A 19620-nucleotide genomic window follows, 5' to 3' on the forward strand; every position below is an offset into this window, starting at 1 on the left:
ATTTTAAAAGAAATCTCAGGCTTCATATCACTTCACAGGGTGTGGAATTAATAACATTTAAAGTTACAAATGTTCAATGACTGATGGATTGGCTTCAGGGGCTAGGGGAAAGAGAAGAGTCATGGATGAATGATGAGTGAATTTACTGAAATGGAGAGAAGAGGGCACATTTGGGGAACAGGGGAGAATCAGAAAGATCATTCTAGACATAATGCATCACAATGTGCAACCTTTAGCAATAAGTTTGGACACATTGTCTTATAAAGTATGTTAGTCTGTTTTCTGTTATTATAACAGGATACTGCAGACTGGGCAATTTACAAAGAAAAAAAGCTTATTTAGCTCACAGTGCTAGAGGCTGGGAAGTCCTACAGCATGGCGCTGTTCTTCGTGATACGTCACAGCATGGTGGAGGGCATCCCAGGGTGAGAGGGCGAGGGTGTGCTAGCTCTGGTCTCTCTTCCTCTCTCTGTAAAGCCATTAATCCCATCCTGGGGACCCCACCCTGATGATTTCATCTAATAGTAATTACCTCCCAAAGGCCCCGCCTCCAAATCCTATCAACCTATGCATTTAGGGGTTAAGTTTCTAACACATAAAATTTGAGAGACACATTCAAACCATCCTGTAAAGCTATGACTACCAACTAGTGGAACCTTCGGAAACTTGGAATTTATTTTGGACATGTGATAGCTTAGAATGTCACTGTCCTATAGTTACAGAACGTGACATATATAATTTAAAATGTTCTTGTAACCACGTTAACAAAGTAAAAGGAAGCAAGTGAAAATTAATTTTAGTAATACATTTTTATCTAACCCAACAGACCCAAAATATTATCACTTCAACATGCAGGGAATATTAAAATTATTAATGAGACACTTTACGTTCTTTTTTTTTTTTTTTTTTACACCAAATCCTCACAACGTGGCGTGCACTTTACACTTGAGCATATCTCAGTTCGGACTAGCCACACTTCCAGAGCTCAATTGCTACTGCATGGGACAGCCCAGCCTCGGACAGTTAGAATCATTGGCTAGTGGAACCTTCCGAATTATAGAAAATTAGAAAATTTAGATCTTGAAATCCTAGAAGGTTAGAAAGGTTAGAAATCCTAGAATCACAAAAGTGTGAAGTGTTGCAACCTTGGAAAGTTGGAAGCATTGAATTAGTGAAGAACCTGGGACCCTCAGGACATGGTCAGAGAAGGTAGGTGTCTGCAGAGGGTGCGGGACATCAGTGTCAGGGGTTTGGGTTCTCCAGGAGCCGCGTGTATGGGCGGACCCAGGGAGGCTGCCTGTGGCTGAGACGCCTGCCTGCCACCCGCTGCAGGGACGTGTCGTCGGTGGAGGTGCTCATGAACTACCACCAGGGCCTGAAGACCGAGCTGGAGGCGCGGGCGCCCGAGCTGACTGCCTGCCAGGAGCTGGGGCGCTCTCTGCTGCTCAGCAAGAGTGCCATGGCCGACGAGGTGGGGAGGGGCATGGGGGTCCCCCTCTGCCACCCGGGCACATTGTGGGTGGGAGCCACCCCTGACTCCCCTCCCACCCACCACCACTCCCAGATTCAGGTACAGCTGGACAAGCTGGGAACCAGGAAGGAGGAGGTGTCGGACAAATGGGACCGTCATTGGGAGTGGCTGCAGCAGAGTGAGTGGGGGCCCAGACACACATGGTTCAAGGCACAGGGACATGCGCCAGCAGGCCCGGCCAAGGCCCGGAGGGTGACGCAAGCATGCTTTGCACACTGCCCAAGGGCCTCCAGAAGCAAACGTGAGGGCTGGGAGGGTGAACGAGGGGTCTGCCTTGCCAGTGGATTCCTGGTGGCAGATGTCCAGGAGAGAAGCTGGTGCCCACAGAAACAGTCCCAGCCTCTGTCATTCCTGCAGAGCCCAGAGTGATCAGGGCTGGGATAGGGGAAGCCAGAGGGGCGTGGAAGGACAGGGAAAACAGCCACTGCCCCAGGAAGGGTGCCCAGCTGTCCCCAAGCACCCTGACCTGTCATGCCTCCCTTCAGTGCTGGAGGTGCACCAGTTTGCCCAGGAGGCGGTGGTGGCTGACGCCTGGCTGACAGCTCAGGAGCCGCTGCTGCAGAGCCGGGAGCTGGGCAGCAGCGTGGATGAGGTGGAGCAGCTCATCCGGAGACACGAGGCCTTCCGCAAAGCGGCTGCAGCCTGGGAAGAGAGGTTCAGCTCTCTGCGGCGCCTCACCACGGTCAGCTCCCCAGACCCTGCCCCAGCCCCCCGGGCGAGACACCCGCACCCCTCCACCGCCCAGCCCTCTATATGGGGCACACATGCCGGGACTTGGTGCTCAGTCTTGAGTGAGGGCCAAGAAAGACCTTACTAGGCTCCCAGTGGGGCAGGGGGACAGAACCGTCAGCAGGCAGTGACAGTCCAGAGTGCTCAGGGATGTGATGGGGGAAGAGAGATGGGGAGACGCGGGACAGTTGTCCTGGCCTGAGACTTAAAGAATGAGGTGAAGAGACTGTTACAATAAAAAGTCTTAAGGTCCTGGGTGGGACATTCAGAAAGGAGGAAGTGGCGGGCCAGAGGGCACCCAGAGAAAGTGATGCTTCAGCTGATTCTCAAAGGCAATGGGTGTTTGCCTGAGAGAGCAGGAATTGAGTTCCCGGCAGAGAGCAAAGCGTGGGGACGGTCCTGGACCTCTCCCTCACCCCCACCCCCACGCCTCCAACCTGACGCTGGTCCCTCGGTCCCCAGATCGAGAAACTCAAGGCGGAACAGAGCAAGCAGCCGCCCACGCCGCTGCTGGGGCGCAAGTTCTTCGGGGACCCTACGGAACTGGCGGCCAAGGCGGCGCCCCTGCTGCGGCCAGGGGGCTACGAGCGGGGCTTGGAGCCCCTGGCCCGCCGGGCCTCGGACACGCTGTCGGCCGAGGTGCGGACCCGGGTGGGGTACGTGCGCCAGGAGCTCAAGCCCGAGCGCCTCCAGCCGCGCATTGACCGGCTGCCGGAGGTCCCGGGAAGGGTGGAGCCCACTGCCCAGCCGGCCGCTCCAGAGGACGCAGCGGAGACCCCCGGGGTCCCCGCGGTGGCGGAGCAGGTCCGGCCGCGGCCAGAGCGCCAGGAGTCAGCTGATCGCGCGGAGGAGCTGCCCCGGAGGCGGCGGCCCGAGCGGCAGGAGTCCGCCGATCAATCCGAGGAGGCTGCGCGGAGGCGGCGGCCCGAGCGGCAGGAGTCGACGGAGCACGAGGCAGCACACAGCCTTACCTTGGGCCGCTACGAGCAGATGGAGCGGAGGCGCGAGCGGCGGGAGCGGCGGATGGAGCGGCAGGAGTCCAGCGAACAGGAGATGCCCACCAGAGAGGTGGCCAAGGGGTGAGGGAAGGGGCACGCGCAGAGCTCCTAGAGCCGCGCAGGCTGGGGGGAGGGCGGCTTCTGCCTCAGAACTTCCTAAGGAGGGAGATACCGTCGTGGTACCCATTTTGCAGACTCTAAACTGAGGCTGAAAGAGGGCAGGACATACGCCCATTGTTCACAGAGGCAGCCCTTCTTGTTGGAGGAAAGTGGAGCGCTTCCCTCCAGGGGCAGGTCCTCAGCCACTGCGCTCTGACACGTGCATCAAGTCCCCTGGTGCCTCTGGGCGGGCATTTTGTCCTCGCTGCACCTTAGCTTCTTCACTGGGCTAGTGGAGGAACCATTACCTCCTTGGTTAACAACAACAAAAAAAGAAGACCCTTTATCACAATTTCTTTCAACAGCCTTATGAAGTGGGGGCTGTAGCCATGTCCATTGTATGGATAGGGCAACTGAGGCACAAAGAGGGCAAGTCACTCAGCTTGGATGAAGCAGGACTGGAACTCAGGCCTTTCAGAATCCAGAGTTAACTAGAGTGTGTGGCACAGAATAGTCCAATCAGCTGTGCCTCCAGAAAGAGACCTTTGGCCAGGAGACAATGACCTCTTGACCCTTTCGTGAACATTTGCTGAGTGCCCCACTCTGTGCCTGAAGACAGCAGTGACTTAAACAGTCCCAGCCCTGCTTTTCTGTGGCTCACAGTCCAGTGGGGGGAAACAGACTTGTCACCAGACAGTGATGACCTGGAATGATTAGGACTGGGATGGGGGAAGTGGCAGGGGTGCTTGGGAGCTCAGGGGCGGGTGGAGAAAGGCAGCCTTATGTTCAATGGCTGGAGGCACCATATTGGATTTTGCTCTTTGTGCTGCTTAAAACTCAAAGGGGAGAGAGGTTCAGTTCTCCATTCAGCAGACATGTCCCAAACGCCTGGGGTATGCAAGGCCAGCATCTGAGACAGCTGCGGAAGGGAATGGAGGACTGGCACTTCAGGCTGAGGGATGGAGGCTCCTCAGTCCAGCCAGGCAGGTTCCTGGGAGAAGACATTCCAGTTCCATTGGGTCTTTCTGTTCCCCCCAGGAAGGCCACCCTGGCTGACATTGTGGAGCAGCTGCAGGAGAAAGAGGCCAGCCCAGGGCTCCCTGTTGGGGTAAGCTGAGCCTCCAGATGGGAGGGATATGGGGACCCCTCTTCTCAGAGCAGGAGTAAGGATCTGAGAAACAACCAGTGCTAGCCCTGGACCCATCCTCCTACCTGGACCCTGCAGAGACAGCATGGACTCTCAGGGGCCCCACATGACCCCCCCCCCCAGAGTCTGAAAATTTCTCCCTTAGAAAGATGGGGCACCAACATAAGAGACAGACACTCCAGACTCATCCAACATCCGTCCTGGGCTCCATATTTCTTCAGCCCATTGGGGTCCCAAATTTCCTCCTAGATGGCCACATACACACACTGAAGGAAGCCCCAGATTCCTCCTGCAGACAGATGGGACACCCATCTGCTAGCACCCCCACTTCCATAAATCTAGCCCCCTCTTCCCACCATCAAGAGATTCTAAACAAGTGAGTCCTGACAGACTCACTCCCAAGACCCATGGGGCCCCTAGGAGTTGGACTCGGGCCCTGAGGTCCTCCCATAATCGCCTCCAAGACAGATGGCCCTGCAGGCGGATGGGACCCCAGACCCGTGAGCTCCCCGAGACAGATGGCCCCCACACCCCATGGACAGCACCCCTCTTCCCCCTCCCTCCACACAGCCGTCGCTGCCTCAGCCTCGGGAGCTTCCCCCTGGCCGCCTGCCCAACGGGCTTGAGCCGCCCGAGCGGACGCCTCGGCCGGACCGGCCGCGGGCGCGGGACCGGCCCAAGCCGAGACGGCGGCCGCGGCCCCGAGAGGGTGGTGAGGGCGGGGGAAGCCGGCGCTCGCGCTCCGCCCCGGCCCAGGGCGGCTCAGCTCCCGCGCCTCCGCCACCGCCCACTCATACAGTGCAGCACGAGGGCTTCCTGCTGCGCAAGCGCGAGCTCGACGCTAACCGCAAGTCGTCCAACCGGTGAGCGCGTGGGCGGGGCTTTGGAAGGCGGGTCCCAAGCTCAAGTACCCAATGAGCGAATAGTTAGGCCTGAGGAGGGGGTGTGGCTCAATTCGAAGACCTCCCACTAGTGGCGGGTAGGTGGGGCCAGGGCGGGTGGTGGGACTCAACATCGAGGAATCCAGCCAATGAGAAGGAGGGGCGGAGACTAAGGTAATGAGTACCAGGGCTGAGTGGGTGGAGCATAGATGGGGGCAGGACGAAAATGTTATGAAAGTGAATAAATTGGGACCTAATCTCAAATCTCATAGCAGCCAACCTAGGAGTTGACTGGCTAGATAGCAGACTGGGGGTGGAGTCTAGTCTAGAAGGTTTCAGTGGCTTGCGGTGGATCCTGGAGAGCTCTTCCAGCCAATGAGTAGGTGGGTCCATCCTTAAAGTTTCAAATCAGGACGGTCTGAAAAAGGGCGGAGCAGTAATCTCTTGTTTCCAAATGGGGGTCTAGCTGTGATGTTTGCTCTTGTAGTCTAACTTCAAGGTTGTTCAACTTCTTTTTACCCAACTGGGAGGTAGACTTTGGGGACAGTTGGAGCCAAAGAAAGGGTAGCACTGGCCAAGGAGTGGAGTGGGGCCTAGACCCAAGATGTGGAGTGGGTAGGGCAGGTTCAGATTTTGCTGGGTCGGGTGGTGGTCTTTCCTCCCTGTATCTAGGCCGAAGTAGGAATAAACAAGGACAAGGACAAGTAGTATATTTTGCTCTTGGAGGGCTTCCTCCTGGATTGAGACAGGAATTCTTCATTTCAGACAGTAGACCAATAGTTCTTCCATGAGAATGCTACGTGAGGTATAGAGTAGGGAAGAATAAATGGAACAAAGGTTTATGGAGGAGATGGCTAAGTCTTGCCTTCAGGAAATTTAGTATGGGAGAGGACAAAGAAGGGCAACCCCAGCAGGGGCATGCCTGGGCAAAGGCTTAGTGCTCAGGGACATAGATACTCCCTCGGCTCAGCAGCAGCCATAAGAAAGAGCATCCTAGGCCTATGCCCCAATTAGGGCAAAGACCAAGAGACAGGAGGGCTCAGGCAGATTCAGGGATGAGGATGTTAATGAAGAGTACTTAGGCATAGTTCTACAGCTCTGCCTTGAGCCCCTTCTTGTCACTCCAGGTCGTGGGTGAGCCTGTACTGTGTGCTCAATAAGGGGGAGCTAGGCTTCTACAAGGACGCCAAGGGTCCGTCATCTGGGAGCACACATGGCGGGGAGCCACTGCTCAGCCTGCACAAGGCCACCAGTGAGGTGGCTAGTGACTACAAGAAAAAGAAACATGTCTTCAAGCTCCAGTGAGCCCCCAATGGGCAGGAGGGAGGGATCCAAGGCCCAGTCTCCCTCCCAGCAGGATCCTGGCTTCCCCAGAGGACAGTTGGTGGGTGGGTGGGTGGGTGGGGCCTTTTCCCAGATCCCCCAAGTCCTGTGTCCCTTCCTGCAGGACCCAGGATGGCAGCGAGTTTTTGCTCCAGGCTAAAGATGAGGTGAGATCTGGTCCTTTCCCTCCCTCCCTTATGCGGGTTCAGGAATGACCTGGCTGGCCGACTCCGGGCCCATGGTGATGGAGCCATGAGAAGGGAACCTCACAGGCCAGTTATCAGGGCCATAATGGGAAAGTCAATGAGCATTGAAAGCCCAGAAGAGGTTCCTAACCAGGGGAGTGGGAAGGGGTTAAGGGAGGCTGTCTGGAGACCATGATGACAAAGTCCAATCTCCTTCTCTTGGCCACTCAGGTGAGACTGGACAAATAAGACGAAGGAGTTAGCCTAAAAAGGGGTGATCCAGGTGGAGGAACTGCAAGTGCAGAGGACCAGAGAGGCAGAATTGCAGAGGGTTAACTGCTGGAGAACAGAGATCTAGGAGGAAGGCTCCAGAAAACTTCCAATGGGTTGGATCTGTCAGGGCATTATGGGCCATTTGGAGGAGGTTGGATTTTCATTCTAAGAGCACTGTGGGGCCATGGTAGGGTTTTGAGCCAGGGAAGGTGACAGTGATTCATAAGAAAGATCCTTTTGGTTACCATGTGCAGGGCAGATTGGAGAAGGAGAGAGTGGAGGTGGGGAGCTGAGGAGGTGGCCAGGATAAGGGCCCAAGTGAGAGAACACATGGCTGGACCTGGCAGGTCTGTGGGGAGAGGAGGAAGAGGAAGGTGACAGAGACAGCCTCAGGGCTGGGACTAAGGGGTGAGGTCAGGGGAGGAGCAAGCATGGAGGTGGTTTGAAGAGATGTTGAGAGTAATAAAACTTATCTCATTCAATCCTCACAAGAGGTTATGAAGTAGGCCTTCATTCACTTCATGCCTCCTTTTACATATCTATAAAATAGAGATAAAAAATAGTTTCTTTTTTGTTGTTGTTGTTGTTGAGACAGAGTCTCACTTTGTTGTCCAGGCTAGAGTGAGTGCCGTGGCGTCAGCCTAGCTCACAGCAACCTCAAACTCCTGGACTCAAGTGATCCTCCTGCCTCAGCCTCCCGAATAGCTGGGACTGCAGGCATGCTCCACCATGCCCGGCTAGTTTTTTCTATATATATCAGTTGGCCAATTAATTTCTTCCTATTTATGGTAGAGACAGGGTCTCGCTCTTGCTCAGGCTGGTTTCAAACTCCTGACCTCGAGCAATCCACCCACCTTGGCCTCCCAGAGTGCTAGCATTACAGGCGTGAGCCACCGCCCCCCTCCACCCCCCCCCAAAAAAAATAGTTTCTTATCATAAGGTTATTGTGAGAATTAAGTAAGTCGATGCATGTAGAGTACTTAGCATAGGGCCTAGTAAATGTCAGTGTTCTAGAAATGCCACTATATTATTATTGATGTTTTGTTGTTTATCTCTGCGGTGGGAATTATATCTAACCCTATTGCATAGGTTTTAGTGAATTAATCCACAACAGTGCTTAGACCAGAGCCTGGCACATAGTAAGTGCTACATAACTGCATCATCATCATCACCCCTGTTTAATAAATGAGGAGCCACGTTCAGAGAGGGTAGTCTGATTTGAGGTTCATGTGTTACTGGAGCTCCTCTTTCCAAGTACAGACTCCGTGCCCTGTTTCTTCCTCCAGGAGGAGATGAATGGCTGGCTGGAGGCTGTGGCCACATCAGTGGCGGAACACGCTGAGATCGCCCGCTGGGGCCAGACACTACCCACCACTTCGTCCACAGACGAGGGCAACCCCAAGAGGGAGGTCGGGGAGCGCAGGGCCAGCGGGCGCCGGAAGTGACTCCTCACCCCCAGGGCCTGACAAATCTCCCTGCCTCTGTTTCTCCGCACTGTGGGCACAAAGACACTTTCTCTTCTGCGGGGGCCGGGCCGGAGCCCCTAGTTCCAACACTGCGGACGCGCCATGACGGGCACTGGAAAGGAGGGGACTTCTCCCACACCCTAAGAAGTGGTGGGGAGATTGCTGCCCCTATAGCCATATCTCGGCCCCTTCCCGCTCTCCACCCCCCCACCCCAGGTGCTGGGGCTCCATTATTTTTATGCAATAATTGAGCTTGGTGGGGGCGGGCAGGGGGCCAGTTGAGCCAAGCCCCCTGCCCCAAACCACAGATCCTGCCCCAAGAAGCTGGGGTGGTGGGGGCGATCATTCCTGTCCCCCTCTCCGCCCTAGGGATGGGCACGGGGGCGCTGGTGAGGTCCCCTGGACCATCCAGGGTGCTAGGGGGTAGGGAGGGGACAGCCCCTCCCCGCCTTTACCTCACTTCCAATGCTGCCTTGATCTCTGTCTGGGAGGGAGGAGCGAAGGGGCCCTCGCCCCTGCACTCCTCCGCCTCAGAGCCATGCGGTTAATTCCTGACTTAGTTTATTTTTGCAAAACGTCGACCTCCTCCTCACCTGCCCCGCATCTGCGAAGGCTTTTAATGGGAGGGGCGTCAAAGCTCAAAGTCTTCCTCTCTCCTCCCCCCTCCAGCTGTACATGCCACTTCACGAGGGGAGGGGTGAGGGGAAGCCCTCCCCCCTGCATGCTTCTGGCTGGAGCACCTCCCTGGGGCGTGGGGGGACCGGGCTGTGGGCAGCCCCATGGCCGCCTGGAGGAGCCGCTGGGGCCTGGGGGTGTGGGATGGTGTGGCGGGCGCACACTGTATGTACCTATAATAAACCCTTTGGCTTTGACGGTCTATTCTGGTTTGTTTTCGTTACATGGGCTGCGCCTGGGAGGAATGACGGGAGGGCTGCGGTGTGGGAAACCGGGAAATGGAGGCTGCGGAGAACATCTAGATGTACCCCTTGATGTGGACTAACTTTGAGGTTAAACACAAGGCCCCTGGAGGAGGCGCCTAGATGCCATACCTAAAATGGGAACCCTAGAGATGGAGAGTATTTTGTTATCCTTTGTAAACTTCCTCAAAGAGGCCGCCAGGTCCGCTCCGTCCAGGACAGGAAAGGCGGACCCCCTTTAAGGAGGCGGAGAACTTAACTGCGACGGGCAAGCGCTCCGTCCAATCGACAGCGGCTTTGGGAGTCTCTGGCCCAATGGGCAAGCGGTTGGGGCGGGGTCACGGTGCAAACCCGGAAGCGGGTGTAGGCCGGCCGGCTCGTCCGGGGGCCATGGCCGCGGTGGCGACTGCTGCCGAGGGGGTCCCGAGTCGGGGGCCTCCCGGGGAAGTGATCCATTTGAACGTGGGAGGCAAGAGGTTAGTGTGGGAGGTTCCCGAGGCCTCACCTCGGGGGCGGGAAGGGGGTGGGAGTACCCGCCTCTCCTGGGGGGAATCCCTGTCCATCAAGGGTTGCTCCGCCCCCCTGCTGGAGGCGCCAGAACCTGGAAAAACGCCGCGGGAGCGGGGGGAACTCAAAGGAGGGGGCCGCATTCCTCACTAGCTCCGCAGCATCTCTTGCATCTGCTTACCTTCCCCGCCCAGATTCAGTACCTCTCGCCAGACTCTCACCTGGATCCCAGACTCCTTCTTCTCCAGGTGATTGGGAGATCGAGTTTGGGGCGAGGGTTGGGGGGTGGAAGGAGAGAGTGTGGGGAGACCGCCCCTGCCCATGACACCTGGTCTTTGTCCCCTTCCTGCAGTCTTCTGAGCGGACGGATCTCGACTCTGAAAGATGAGACCGGAGCAGTGAGTTGGGCAAGAGCTGAAATGGGGCGGCCGGTGGGAGGAGGGAAGTGACCCCCACTCAGTCCCGCTCTTTGCCCCGTCCATCCTCTGCCCCGCTTTCCCGCAGATCTTCATCGACAGGGACCCCACCGTCTTCGCCCCCATCCTCAACTTCCTGCGCACCAAAGAGTTGGACCCCAGGTTGGCATGGATGAAGGGGAGGGAGTCTCCCACTCTTTCCACCCCCTGAGAAGTCTTTTCTCCAGCTCAGAATGTCTCAGTTAAGCTCCAACCTGCTAAAGTTCTCATTTAGAACCTTGATCATGTTAAAATTATATGTCCTCAAAAGTCCTCACACACACACACACACACACACACACTTTCACCACCCATATCATTACTTTTTAGAATTTTGATCCCCTCAAAATTTACTACTCTTTGACATTCTCTGTGCAGTTTTGAAAATTTCCTCCTCAGAATTTTCTGCTCTCCCCCACACCCCATACCCTGACCCCTAATCAATTCTTCTACCCAGGGGTGTCCATGGTTCCAGCCTCCTCCATGAAGCCCAGTTCTATGGACTCACTCCTCTGGGTAAGTGGGGACACCAACTAGCATCCTTTATTGAATAGAAAACCCCTCTCTAGACACGCTACCTGTCTCTTCCCCCTTTCTCCTGAAAGAGGGTGGGGTTAGAGCTGGGAGCACTGGATTTAGCCCTGGGTCTGAGAAGGAAGTGGTGATATTCTGTGGAGAAAGAGATGGGGAGGCGAAAGGGGTCTGCCTCAGTATCCTCTAAGCCCCAGCTTTTGAGTCCTCCCATTGCAGTTCGTCGCCTGCAGCTGCGGGAGGAGTTGGACCGATCTTCCTGTGGAAACGTCCTCTTCAATGGTTACCTGCCCCCACCAGGTGGGCACTCCCAATGGATAGAGGGGAGAGGAGGTGGGCTAAAGACTACATTTCCCATAAGGCATATTCCCGTGGTGTGCCTGTACCATGAGCCTTGAGACTTGGGAGTTGTAGTTCTCTATCAAATGCCAGGATTGATACTGGGAAAGGAAGTAGGCAACAGCATTTCCCATGAGGCAATGGGCCAGCTAGTTCCCCCTGAGGCTCAGAAGCCCGCCTAGAGCCTGATGGGAGTTGTAGTTCCCATTTGATTTTCTTGTAGGAGGCTTTGGAAGACCTGGCTTTCTTTGCATGGAGGGGGAAAATATTAAAGGGAAGTGCCTGACTATATGCCCTGTGACAGCCACGATTACATTTATTGTTACTTTGCCCTTTATCCCCATTGTAGTGTTCCCAGTGAAGCGGCGGAACCGGCACAGCCTGGTGGGGCCCCAGCAGGTAGGGGGACGCCCGGCCCCTGTTCGACGGAGCAACACAATGCCCCCCAACCTGGGCAATGCAGGGCTGCTGGGTCGAATGCTGGATGAGAGGGTCCCTCCCTCCCCCTCAGGTACATTTCTATCTTCTGGGAGAATGGGGCAGCTACTATGGCCCCTGGGACCCTGCCCTGATCCCTACTCTTCCCCTACAAGGGCAACCAGAGGAGCCGGGGATGGTGCGGCTGGTGTGTGGACACCACAACTGGATCGCTGTGGCCTATACCCAGTTTCTTGTCTGCTACAGGTGCTTGAGGAGGGGGTGGCAGGAGGTTCTGAGCCCTGTTCGTGGCGAGGGCTTGCAGTGAGGGGTGCTGATGTCCACCCAATCCCATAGGCTGAAGGAGGCCTCTGGCTGGCAGCTGGTGTTTTCCAGCCCCCGCCTGGACTGGCCCATCGAGCGGCTGGCGCTCACAGCCCGGGTGCCTGGCGGGGCTTTGGGTGAGCATGACAAGATGGTGGCAGCGGCCACAGGCAGCGAGATCCTGCTGTGGGCTCTGCAGGCAGAAGGTGGTGGCTCCGAGATAGGTATGGCTCCAGGCCTTTTCAAGAACCCTCTGTCCTTGAAATTCTGCGGCCTGTTAAAATAACCCACCCCATAAAATTCTCCAACTTGTACACGTTCTCTGCCCCATTAGATCTCTGTGCCTTGTTAGAATGCACCAACCCTTCAAAATACCACGTCCTGTTAGAATTCCTTGGCCTGTTAGAAAAATCCACCCACCTAAAATTTTCTCCTCCATCAGAATTCTCTTTGTTAGAATGTTCCATGCCAGTAGAATACCTGACCCTGTTAGAATCCGTGTTGCCATTAGAAATTTCTGACTTCTTAGACTAATCTATCCCCAAACAAATCTCAGTCCTCATAAGAACCCTCTGCCACCATTAGGGTTCTTTTTTTGCCTTGTTTCAAATCTCAGCCATGTTAGAATTCATACCCCTGGAAGTCCCACACTCTGTCAGAAATCTGGCCCATTCAAATCCTCTGTGATTCCTGTTGGAATCCTCTGTCCCTTGAGGATTCCGCAGCCTAGCTGAATCCTCTGGGCCTTGGAGTTCTTCCTGCCACCACTCTCCTCCCCCATGAAGCAGGGTCCTGGCTGAGCCCTCCTTGCCCACTGCAGGGGTCTTCCATCTGGGGGTGCCCGTGGAGGCCTTGTTCTTCGTCGGGAACCAGCTCATTGCTACCAGCCACACGGGGCGCATCGGGGTGTGGAATGCCGTCACCAAGCACTGGCAGGTCAGGGTTCTAGCCAGCCTGGCTGTCCCCGTCCCAGGTTTTCAGAGTGTCCAGACCTAGGGAGGCTGGGGTGAAGTGGAGGCTGGGGAGAAGCAGGTGGGCTCCACAGGGGGCAGGGGCAGGGTGTGGAAGCAAAGGCAGGGGGTCTCCCCAGCTAAAACCTGCCCTGCCCCCAGGTCCAGGAGGTGCAGCCCATCACTAGCTACGACGCGGCAGGCTCCTTCCTCCTCCTGGGCTGCAACAACGGCTCCATCTACTACGTGGGTGAGCAGCAGGATGCCCTGGAGCCTCCCCCGGGAAATGGGAGGGACACAGGCCGGGGCACCTTGAACAAACCTGCTGCACTCTCTCTGCCCGCCCCAGACGTGCAGAAGTTCCCCCTGCGCATGAAGGACAACGACCTCCTTGTCAGCGAGCTTTACCGGGATCCGGCAGAGGACGGGGTCACCGCCCTCAGTGTCTACCTCACCCCCAAGACCAGTAAGCTGTGGCCCGGCTCCGCCACCACCCTGCCACCGCCCTACTTGTGTAGTGTGACGCAGTGGGATTTATAGGCATGGGGACAGATTGAACTCTCGTTTAGTTATTCAACAAACCTTTACTGAGCACCCCTTGTGTCATTTAAGCATTGTTCTAGGTGCTTCTTCATGGCCAGCCTCTCCACCAGGAGCAAAACGGGCCACTAGCAGTTAATCTTTATGTTTCTTTCCCATCTCTGTGGTTGGGGAGAACATGTTTACATGTTTGTAAAACAAAGAGGACGCATGTTTTGCAGTAGATGAAGCTGAGCTCTCTTTCATGGGATAGTTTTTTTTTTTCCTTCTTTTTACTCAGGATAGTGATCTAGAACAGAACATTTTTATCAACCCCAAAAGAAACCCCCTACTCATTATCCATAACTCCCCAGCCCTCACTCCCTTCAGGCTGTGGAAACCAGTAATCTACTTTCTAGCTCTGTGGGTTTGCCTATTCTGGAGGTTTCACGTAAAAATGGAATCATATAGTACAAGGCCCTTTGTAGGTAGCATTTTGTATTTAGTATTTAGTTTTCCACTTAGCATAATGGTTGTTTTCTTAGTGCTTTCTGGATCTAAAGATTTATCTTTACCTACCCTAAGTTACAAAGATTCTCCTGTGTTTCTTCTAGAAGCTTTGGCATAGTTTTAGCTTTTATAGAGAGGTCTCTGTTCCATCTCAATTGAACTGTTATGTATAGTATGAGGCAGGGGTTATAGCTTGTTTTTTTCTAGCAGAAATAAGTTAATAATACACCTAACTTCACGTCACATCGTCCCTTTTTTCTATGTAAGCCCCTTTCCTATTTATTTATTCCTTTCCTCCCCATCCCCCCCACCACGTGCAACTATTCTGGCGTGTTCCACACCTACCTTTCCATCTGTGTGTGTCTCTGTGAAACGGGTGTTGTGGACGTGGTTTGGAATTTACATAAATAGCATCGGGTACGTTGTCTCAGTTGACTCTGACTTTCTGTTCACCTGCCCTCGCTTTAGTGTCCGTCCCAGTTACTGTGCGCTGTAGCCCTAATCCACTGCCTTTCACGGCTGCACAAAATATTGGAACCACATTTTACCTCCCTGCATTCCTTAATATGGCCCATTAAGTTCCTGACAGTCACAAATCATTTTCCCCCTATGGAAAGTTGGCCGGGGTTGGGAGCGCCTCAGACAAACGGGGTGACGTTTTCTTGTCTTGCTCTGTTTATGGGCCTCTTTCTGTGTTTTTCTTTCTCTCCAAGTCTTTCTGTCTCTGTCCCTATATCAGTGTGACTCAGATTCTCAGGTCCCTGTGTTTCTCCAATTTTTTTTTTTTTTTTTTGAGACAGGTCTCACTTTGTTGTCCTGGCTAGAGTGCCATGGCATCAGCCTAGCTCACAGCAACCTCAAGCCCCTGGGCTCAAGTGATCCTCTTGCCTCAGCTTCCTGGGTAGCTGGGACTACAGGCATGCACCACTATGCCCGGCTAATTTTTTCTATATATTTTTAGTTGTCCTGCTAATTTCTTTCTATTTTTAGTAGAGACGGGGGTCTCACTCTTGCTCAGGCTGGTCTCGAACTCCTGACCTTGAACAATCTGCCCGCTTTGGCCTCCCAGAGTGCTAGGATTACAGGCGTGAGCCACCATGCCTGGCTTTTTTCTCCATTTCTTTAGTTTTCTCCTCCCTGTCTCATTAGCTCTATTTCTGTCTTCACTTCCGTCTCTGGGTCCCTGCCCCTCTGCTGTGAGCCTCTGTCTCCTTGTTGTTCATCTCACATCTCTTCTCCACCGTATCTCCCTCCCTCCATCCTCGATGTCTGACTCTGTGTCTCTGTGACCCAGGCCCTCTCCTCTTCCTTGGCCCTCACCAGGTGACAGCGGGAACTGGATCGAGATCGCCTACGGCACCAGCTCGGGGGGCGTGCGGGTCATCGTGCAGCACCCTGAGACGGTGGGCTCGGGGCCCCAGCTCTTCCAGACCTTCACCGTGCACCGCAGCCCCGTCACCAAGATCATGCTGTCGGAGAAGCACCTCATCTCAGGTGGGCCTCGCCAGGGGACAGGGCTGCTCTGGGGCGGTCATGGCAGGAGCGACAGAAAACCATAGGGGAGACCCGTCTGGGGGGGAGTGAACTTGCGAAGGCAGGGAGGATTAATCTCAATCAACAAACATTTATTGGGCACCCACTGTGCGCCAGGCAAGGGAGTTACAGTGATGAACAGGACAGGCCAGGTCCCTGCCCTGGAGGAGCTGATGTTCTAGTGGGGACAGCAGAGAATAGATAAATATGTAAGAGTGTAAATCAGCGTCAGGCGATGATAAGGGCCAAGAATAAAAATGAAGCTGTGCGTGGCTAGAGCGTGGGGTCGCTGCAGATGGGGTGGTTCAGAGAAAGCCTGTCTGAGGAAGGGCCTTTGAGCAGTGCAGGTGGGTGGGGACAAGCATTCGGGCAGAGGGAACAGACATTGCCTGGAGCAGGGAGTGGGGAGAGTGGGAGGAGACCAGGGCGGTGATGGTGACGGGGGCAGGAGCCACAGGAGGGCTCTGAGCAGGGAGGGACGTGACCAGACTCAGTTGTTCCCAGGCTCCACCTGGCTGTGTGTGGGGCACAGACTGTGGGGACGGGAGCAGGGAGGGACTGTTGTGATGCTACAGCCAGGAGACGAGATGAACAGGATCAGGGTGAGGCGGCGGACAGGGCAAGGCGACATCAGGCTCCGGAACAATTTTGGAGGCAGAGCCAACAGGGTTTTTGACCCTTTTGAATTCTCCAAAAGGGAACAATTCTGAAGGGGCCGAACCTGACCCCTCTGAAAGGGGGTCGTCCTGGGGCTCGGGAAGGTCGGGCGGTGTTGATGGCAGTGCCACGGCCAGGCCCGACCCTCTGCTGTCCCCGTGCCCCGCAGTCTGTGCCGACAACAACCACGTGAGGACCTGGTCTGTGACCCGCTTCCGGGGCATGATCTCCACCCAGCCGGGCTCCACCCCGCTCGCCTCCTTCAAGATCCTGGCGCTGGAGTCGGCCGACGGGCATGGCGGCTGCAGTGCGGGCAACGACATCGGTGCCTACTGGCCACGGGCCCCGCCCCACTGACCTGCCCGGTCCCCACTGGCCCCCACTCGCCCCCTTGCCTGGCCCTCGTGGGCCTCACCCACCCACCCAGCTGACCTGCCCGAGCCCCACTGGCCGCCTAGGCCACACCCCCATTGACTGCTGATGCCTTTGACCTCCACTGATCTCCACCTGACCCCTGGTAACCTCTACTTACTCCCAGCTGGCCCCTGTTGAGCCCTGTTACCCCTGTTGCTTCCTCCTGACTGCCCCCTGACCCGGGCTGCACCCCACCAATGTGCAGCTGATCTCTGCCACCCCTTCAGTCCCCTGGCTGTCACAGCCCCTGGCCTCCCTGACCCTGCCCGACTCCGACAGCCTGGGGGTGGGACCTCCGTCCGGGAGGGGGTTCATGGGGGGAGAGCAGGGCCTTGGGGTCTGGAGGCCCAAGGTCCCGCTTGCCCTGACCCCCGCCCCTGCCTGGCCCAGGCCCCTACGGCGAGCGGGATGACCAGCAGGTGTTCATCCAGAAGGTGGTGCCCAGCGCCAGCCAGCTCTTCGTGCGTCTTTCGTCTACTGGGCAGCGGTGAGGACTGTCCCGTCAAGCAGGGCGCTCAGGGGAGAAGTGGGTGGGAGTGAAGAAGCTGCCTCTGTGCAGGGCCTGGGACAGAGACAGCCCAGCCCGGCGCAGTCAGGCCCGGGGCAGGGGCACAGGCAGAGGCTGGGGTGGGATGGGGGCAGGAAGCTGTGGGAGCCAGAGGAGGTGCTTGCTCCGGCTGGGAAGGGAGCCTGGGAGGGTTTTCTTGAAGAGGGGACTTGAGCAGAGACCTGGAGGACACATAGGAAGGGACAGAGAGGGGAGGGAAAGGAGCATACCAGGCTGAGGGAACAGCGTGTGCGAAGGCCGGGAAGGGCCAAATGGGTGAGGAGAGGGATGTGCCACGGCTCCTGGGCTGGAGCACAGGACTGCAGGCGGGAAATGACCAGCAGGTGGGGGAGGACGCTGGGACAGGTGGCTGGTGGGAGAGGGCAGGAGGGAGGCTGGGAGAGGCGTGAGGAGGCTCACAGAAGCGGGGAAGCACCAAGGGTGCAACTTGGGCCTTCCCCAGGATGGGAACAGGGAAGAACAGATTTGGGGAGAATTCTGAGACCCATTTGGGACACAGGGTGGGGGTCAGGGCTGTCCAAGAGGTGCTGGACCTCTGGGACTGGAACTCAGGAGGAAAGCAGGTTGGGGTGGATGAGGATGGCGAAGGCCACTGGAGGGGCCAGAGCTGAGGCCACAGTGGTGGGGCCGTGGCCGGGAAGGGTGACCCTCCCCGCTTGCACCCCCAGGGTGTGCTCCGTGCGCTCGGTGGACGGCTCGCCCACCACCGCCTTCACGGTGCTCGAGTGTGAGGGCTCCCGGCGGCTCGGCTCCAGGCCTCGGCGCTACCTGCTCACGGGCCAGGCCAACGGCAGCCTGGCCATGTGGGACCTGACCACCGCCATGGACGGCCTCGGCCAGGCCCCTGGTACGCCCGCCCCACCTCAATCCTGTCCCATCCCCACCTCTCTTCCCAAGCCCGTGCCCTCTGACCCTTCTCTGCCCTCCAGCCCCTGTCTCTTAGCCTCTGGCCCTGGTACACTGATTTCTGCACTCCTTCTCTCATCCCATCCCTTGATGCTTGCACTGCAACCCCTGTCCCTTGTCCTGTGGCCCGTCTCATCGCCAACCCTGCCTCCTTGTGCCCCCAGCAGGTGGCCTGACAGAGGAAGAGCTGATGGAGCAGCTGGAACAGTGCGAGCTGGCCCCACCGGCTCCCTCTCGGGGCTCTCTCCCCAGCCCCTCGCCCCGGGCCTCTCTCACCAGGTAGCCGCAACTCCACTCCCCTTCTGCTCAGTGGGGAGAGGGGACAACTGGGTGGCCTTAGGGGTGGGGGCCCAGCTGCCCCTTGGTCACTTGCATTGACATTCCTCACCCCCTCAGTCTCCACTCAGCCTCCAGCAACACCTCCCTGTCTGGCCACCGTGGGAGCCCGAGCCCCCCACAGGCTGAGGCCCGGCGCCGTGGGGGAGGCAGCTTCGTGGAACGCTGCCAGGAACTGGTGCGGAGTGGGCCGGAGCCCCGACGGCCACCAACACCAGCCCCCCGGCCCTCCACGGGGCCTGGGGCTCCCCTCACACCTCCCAAGATGAAGCTCAACGAAACTTCCTTTTGAACACAGCTGCCATGGTGCCTTTGGATACCCAGATCCTGGGGGACTCAGGTGCCTCCCTGTTTCCTGTTGGAGCCCTGGGTTCAGGGCCAGGGCCTCCTTGGAGTCACTGTTACTAGGTCCTTACCTCCCCCCTTTTCTAGAAGCCAAAGTCATCCTCCCCAATAAAGTCCTCACTGCCAATAATCTCTTGCATTCTTAGCAGGTTTGGGGACCTGGGAAGGGGTTGGGGAGGTGTGGGACCCAACCAGGTCCCTTTCTGTAAATTCAGTAACATCTGCCTCTTCTGGTTTAAGCAAAGAAGAGGAATGAGTTGGCTTACATTTTGGCTTCAGGCATGTCTGGGTTCAGGGGTTCAAACACTCATCCAGAATATCCTTCCATCTCTCCACGTTGCTGCCCTCTGGAATGCAGCATTCTCAGGCAAGGTTTTCCCCCCTCTGTGGCAGGATGACTCCAGGCAGCTCCTTAGCAACAGTTCTGTCTCTAGCAGCAGCAAAAATCCCAGGACCGATTCTCATTGGCTCGAATTGAGTCAATGGCCATTCCTGAACCAATCACTATGGCCGGTGTGATCGAGGACTTCCATTGCTCCAGCTCAGGTCATGTGCCCTCACAAGGCAGGAGGTGGGGCCAGCCCCATGTGGGTGGAGTGGAGGAGGAGCTTCTGAAAGGAGAATCAGGACACTGTCACCCCACGCAGGGTTGAAAGGCTAAGGTAGGCAGAAACAACGGATGTTGACCTTTACTTTTGCACCCCAAACCTTGCCACTGCAAACACATTGCCCTGCATTCCTGGCTATGAGGTTCCTTACC

At 56.4% G+C, this 19620-nt stretch overlaps 2 protein-coding genes across 3 annotated transcripts in view; both read left to right on the plus strand.

The window, feature by feature from the left end:
• The window catches only part of SPTBN4 (spectrin beta, non-erythrocytic 4), a 79309-nt gene extending 69800 nt beyond the window's left edge, over nt 1–9509 (plus strand). Inside the window, exons 29-37 of the mRNA XM_075993097.1 lie at nt 1333–1471; nt 1565–1649; nt 2017–2213; nt 2723–3339; nt 4396–4465; nt 5075–5367; nt 6513–6686; nt 6833–6875; nt 8453–9509. Coding sequence (XP_075849212.1) covers nt 1333–1471; nt 1565–1649; nt 2017–2213; nt 2723–3339; nt 4396–4465; nt 5075–5367; nt 6513–6686; nt 6833–6875; nt 8453–8611 — 1777 coding nt within the window. The 3' untranslated portion in view covers nt 8612–9509. The remainder of the gene's footprint in view (nt 1–1332; nt 1472–1564; nt 1650–2016; nt 2214–2722; nt 3340–4395; nt 4466–5074; nt 5368–6512; nt 6687–6832; nt 6876–8452) is intronic.
• A 385-nt stretch (nt 9510–9894) lies between these two features.
• Nucleotides 9895–18990, plus strand: SHKBP1 (SH3KBP1 binding protein 1). 2 transcript variants are annotated; one of them, XM_012774553.2, is made up of 18 exons: nt 9895–10025; nt 10251–10304; nt 10409–10454; nt 10561–10634; nt 10969–11027; nt 11262–11342; nt 11731–11892; nt 11975–12065; nt 12156–12346; nt 12943–13058; nt 13235–13322; nt 13422–13538; nt 15425–15595; nt 16461–16616; nt 17096–17192; nt 17942–18120; nt 18344–18458; nt 18576–18990. In XM_012774553.2, the coding sequence occupies exons 1-18, from the start codon at nt 9940–9942 to the stop codon at nt 18805–18807; spliced, it is 2115 nt and encodes a 704-aa protein (XP_012630007.2). In that variant the 5' UTR covers nt 9895–9939; the 3' UTR covers nt 18808–18990. The 2 variants fall into 2 exon arrangements, with proteins under 2 accessions (XP_012630007.2, XP_012630008.2); XM_012774554.3 differs by having other exon boundaries at nt 18347–18458.
• Nucleotides 18991–19620: the final 630 nt, after the last annotated feature.

Source organism: Microcebus murinus, chromosome 16 (assembly GCF_040939455.1).
Source record: "Microcebus murinus isolate Inina chromosome 16, M.murinus_Inina_mat1.0, whole genome shotgun sequence".
NCBI lineage: Eukaryota > Metazoa > Chordata > Mammalia > Primates > Cheirogaleidae > Microcebus > Microcebus murinus.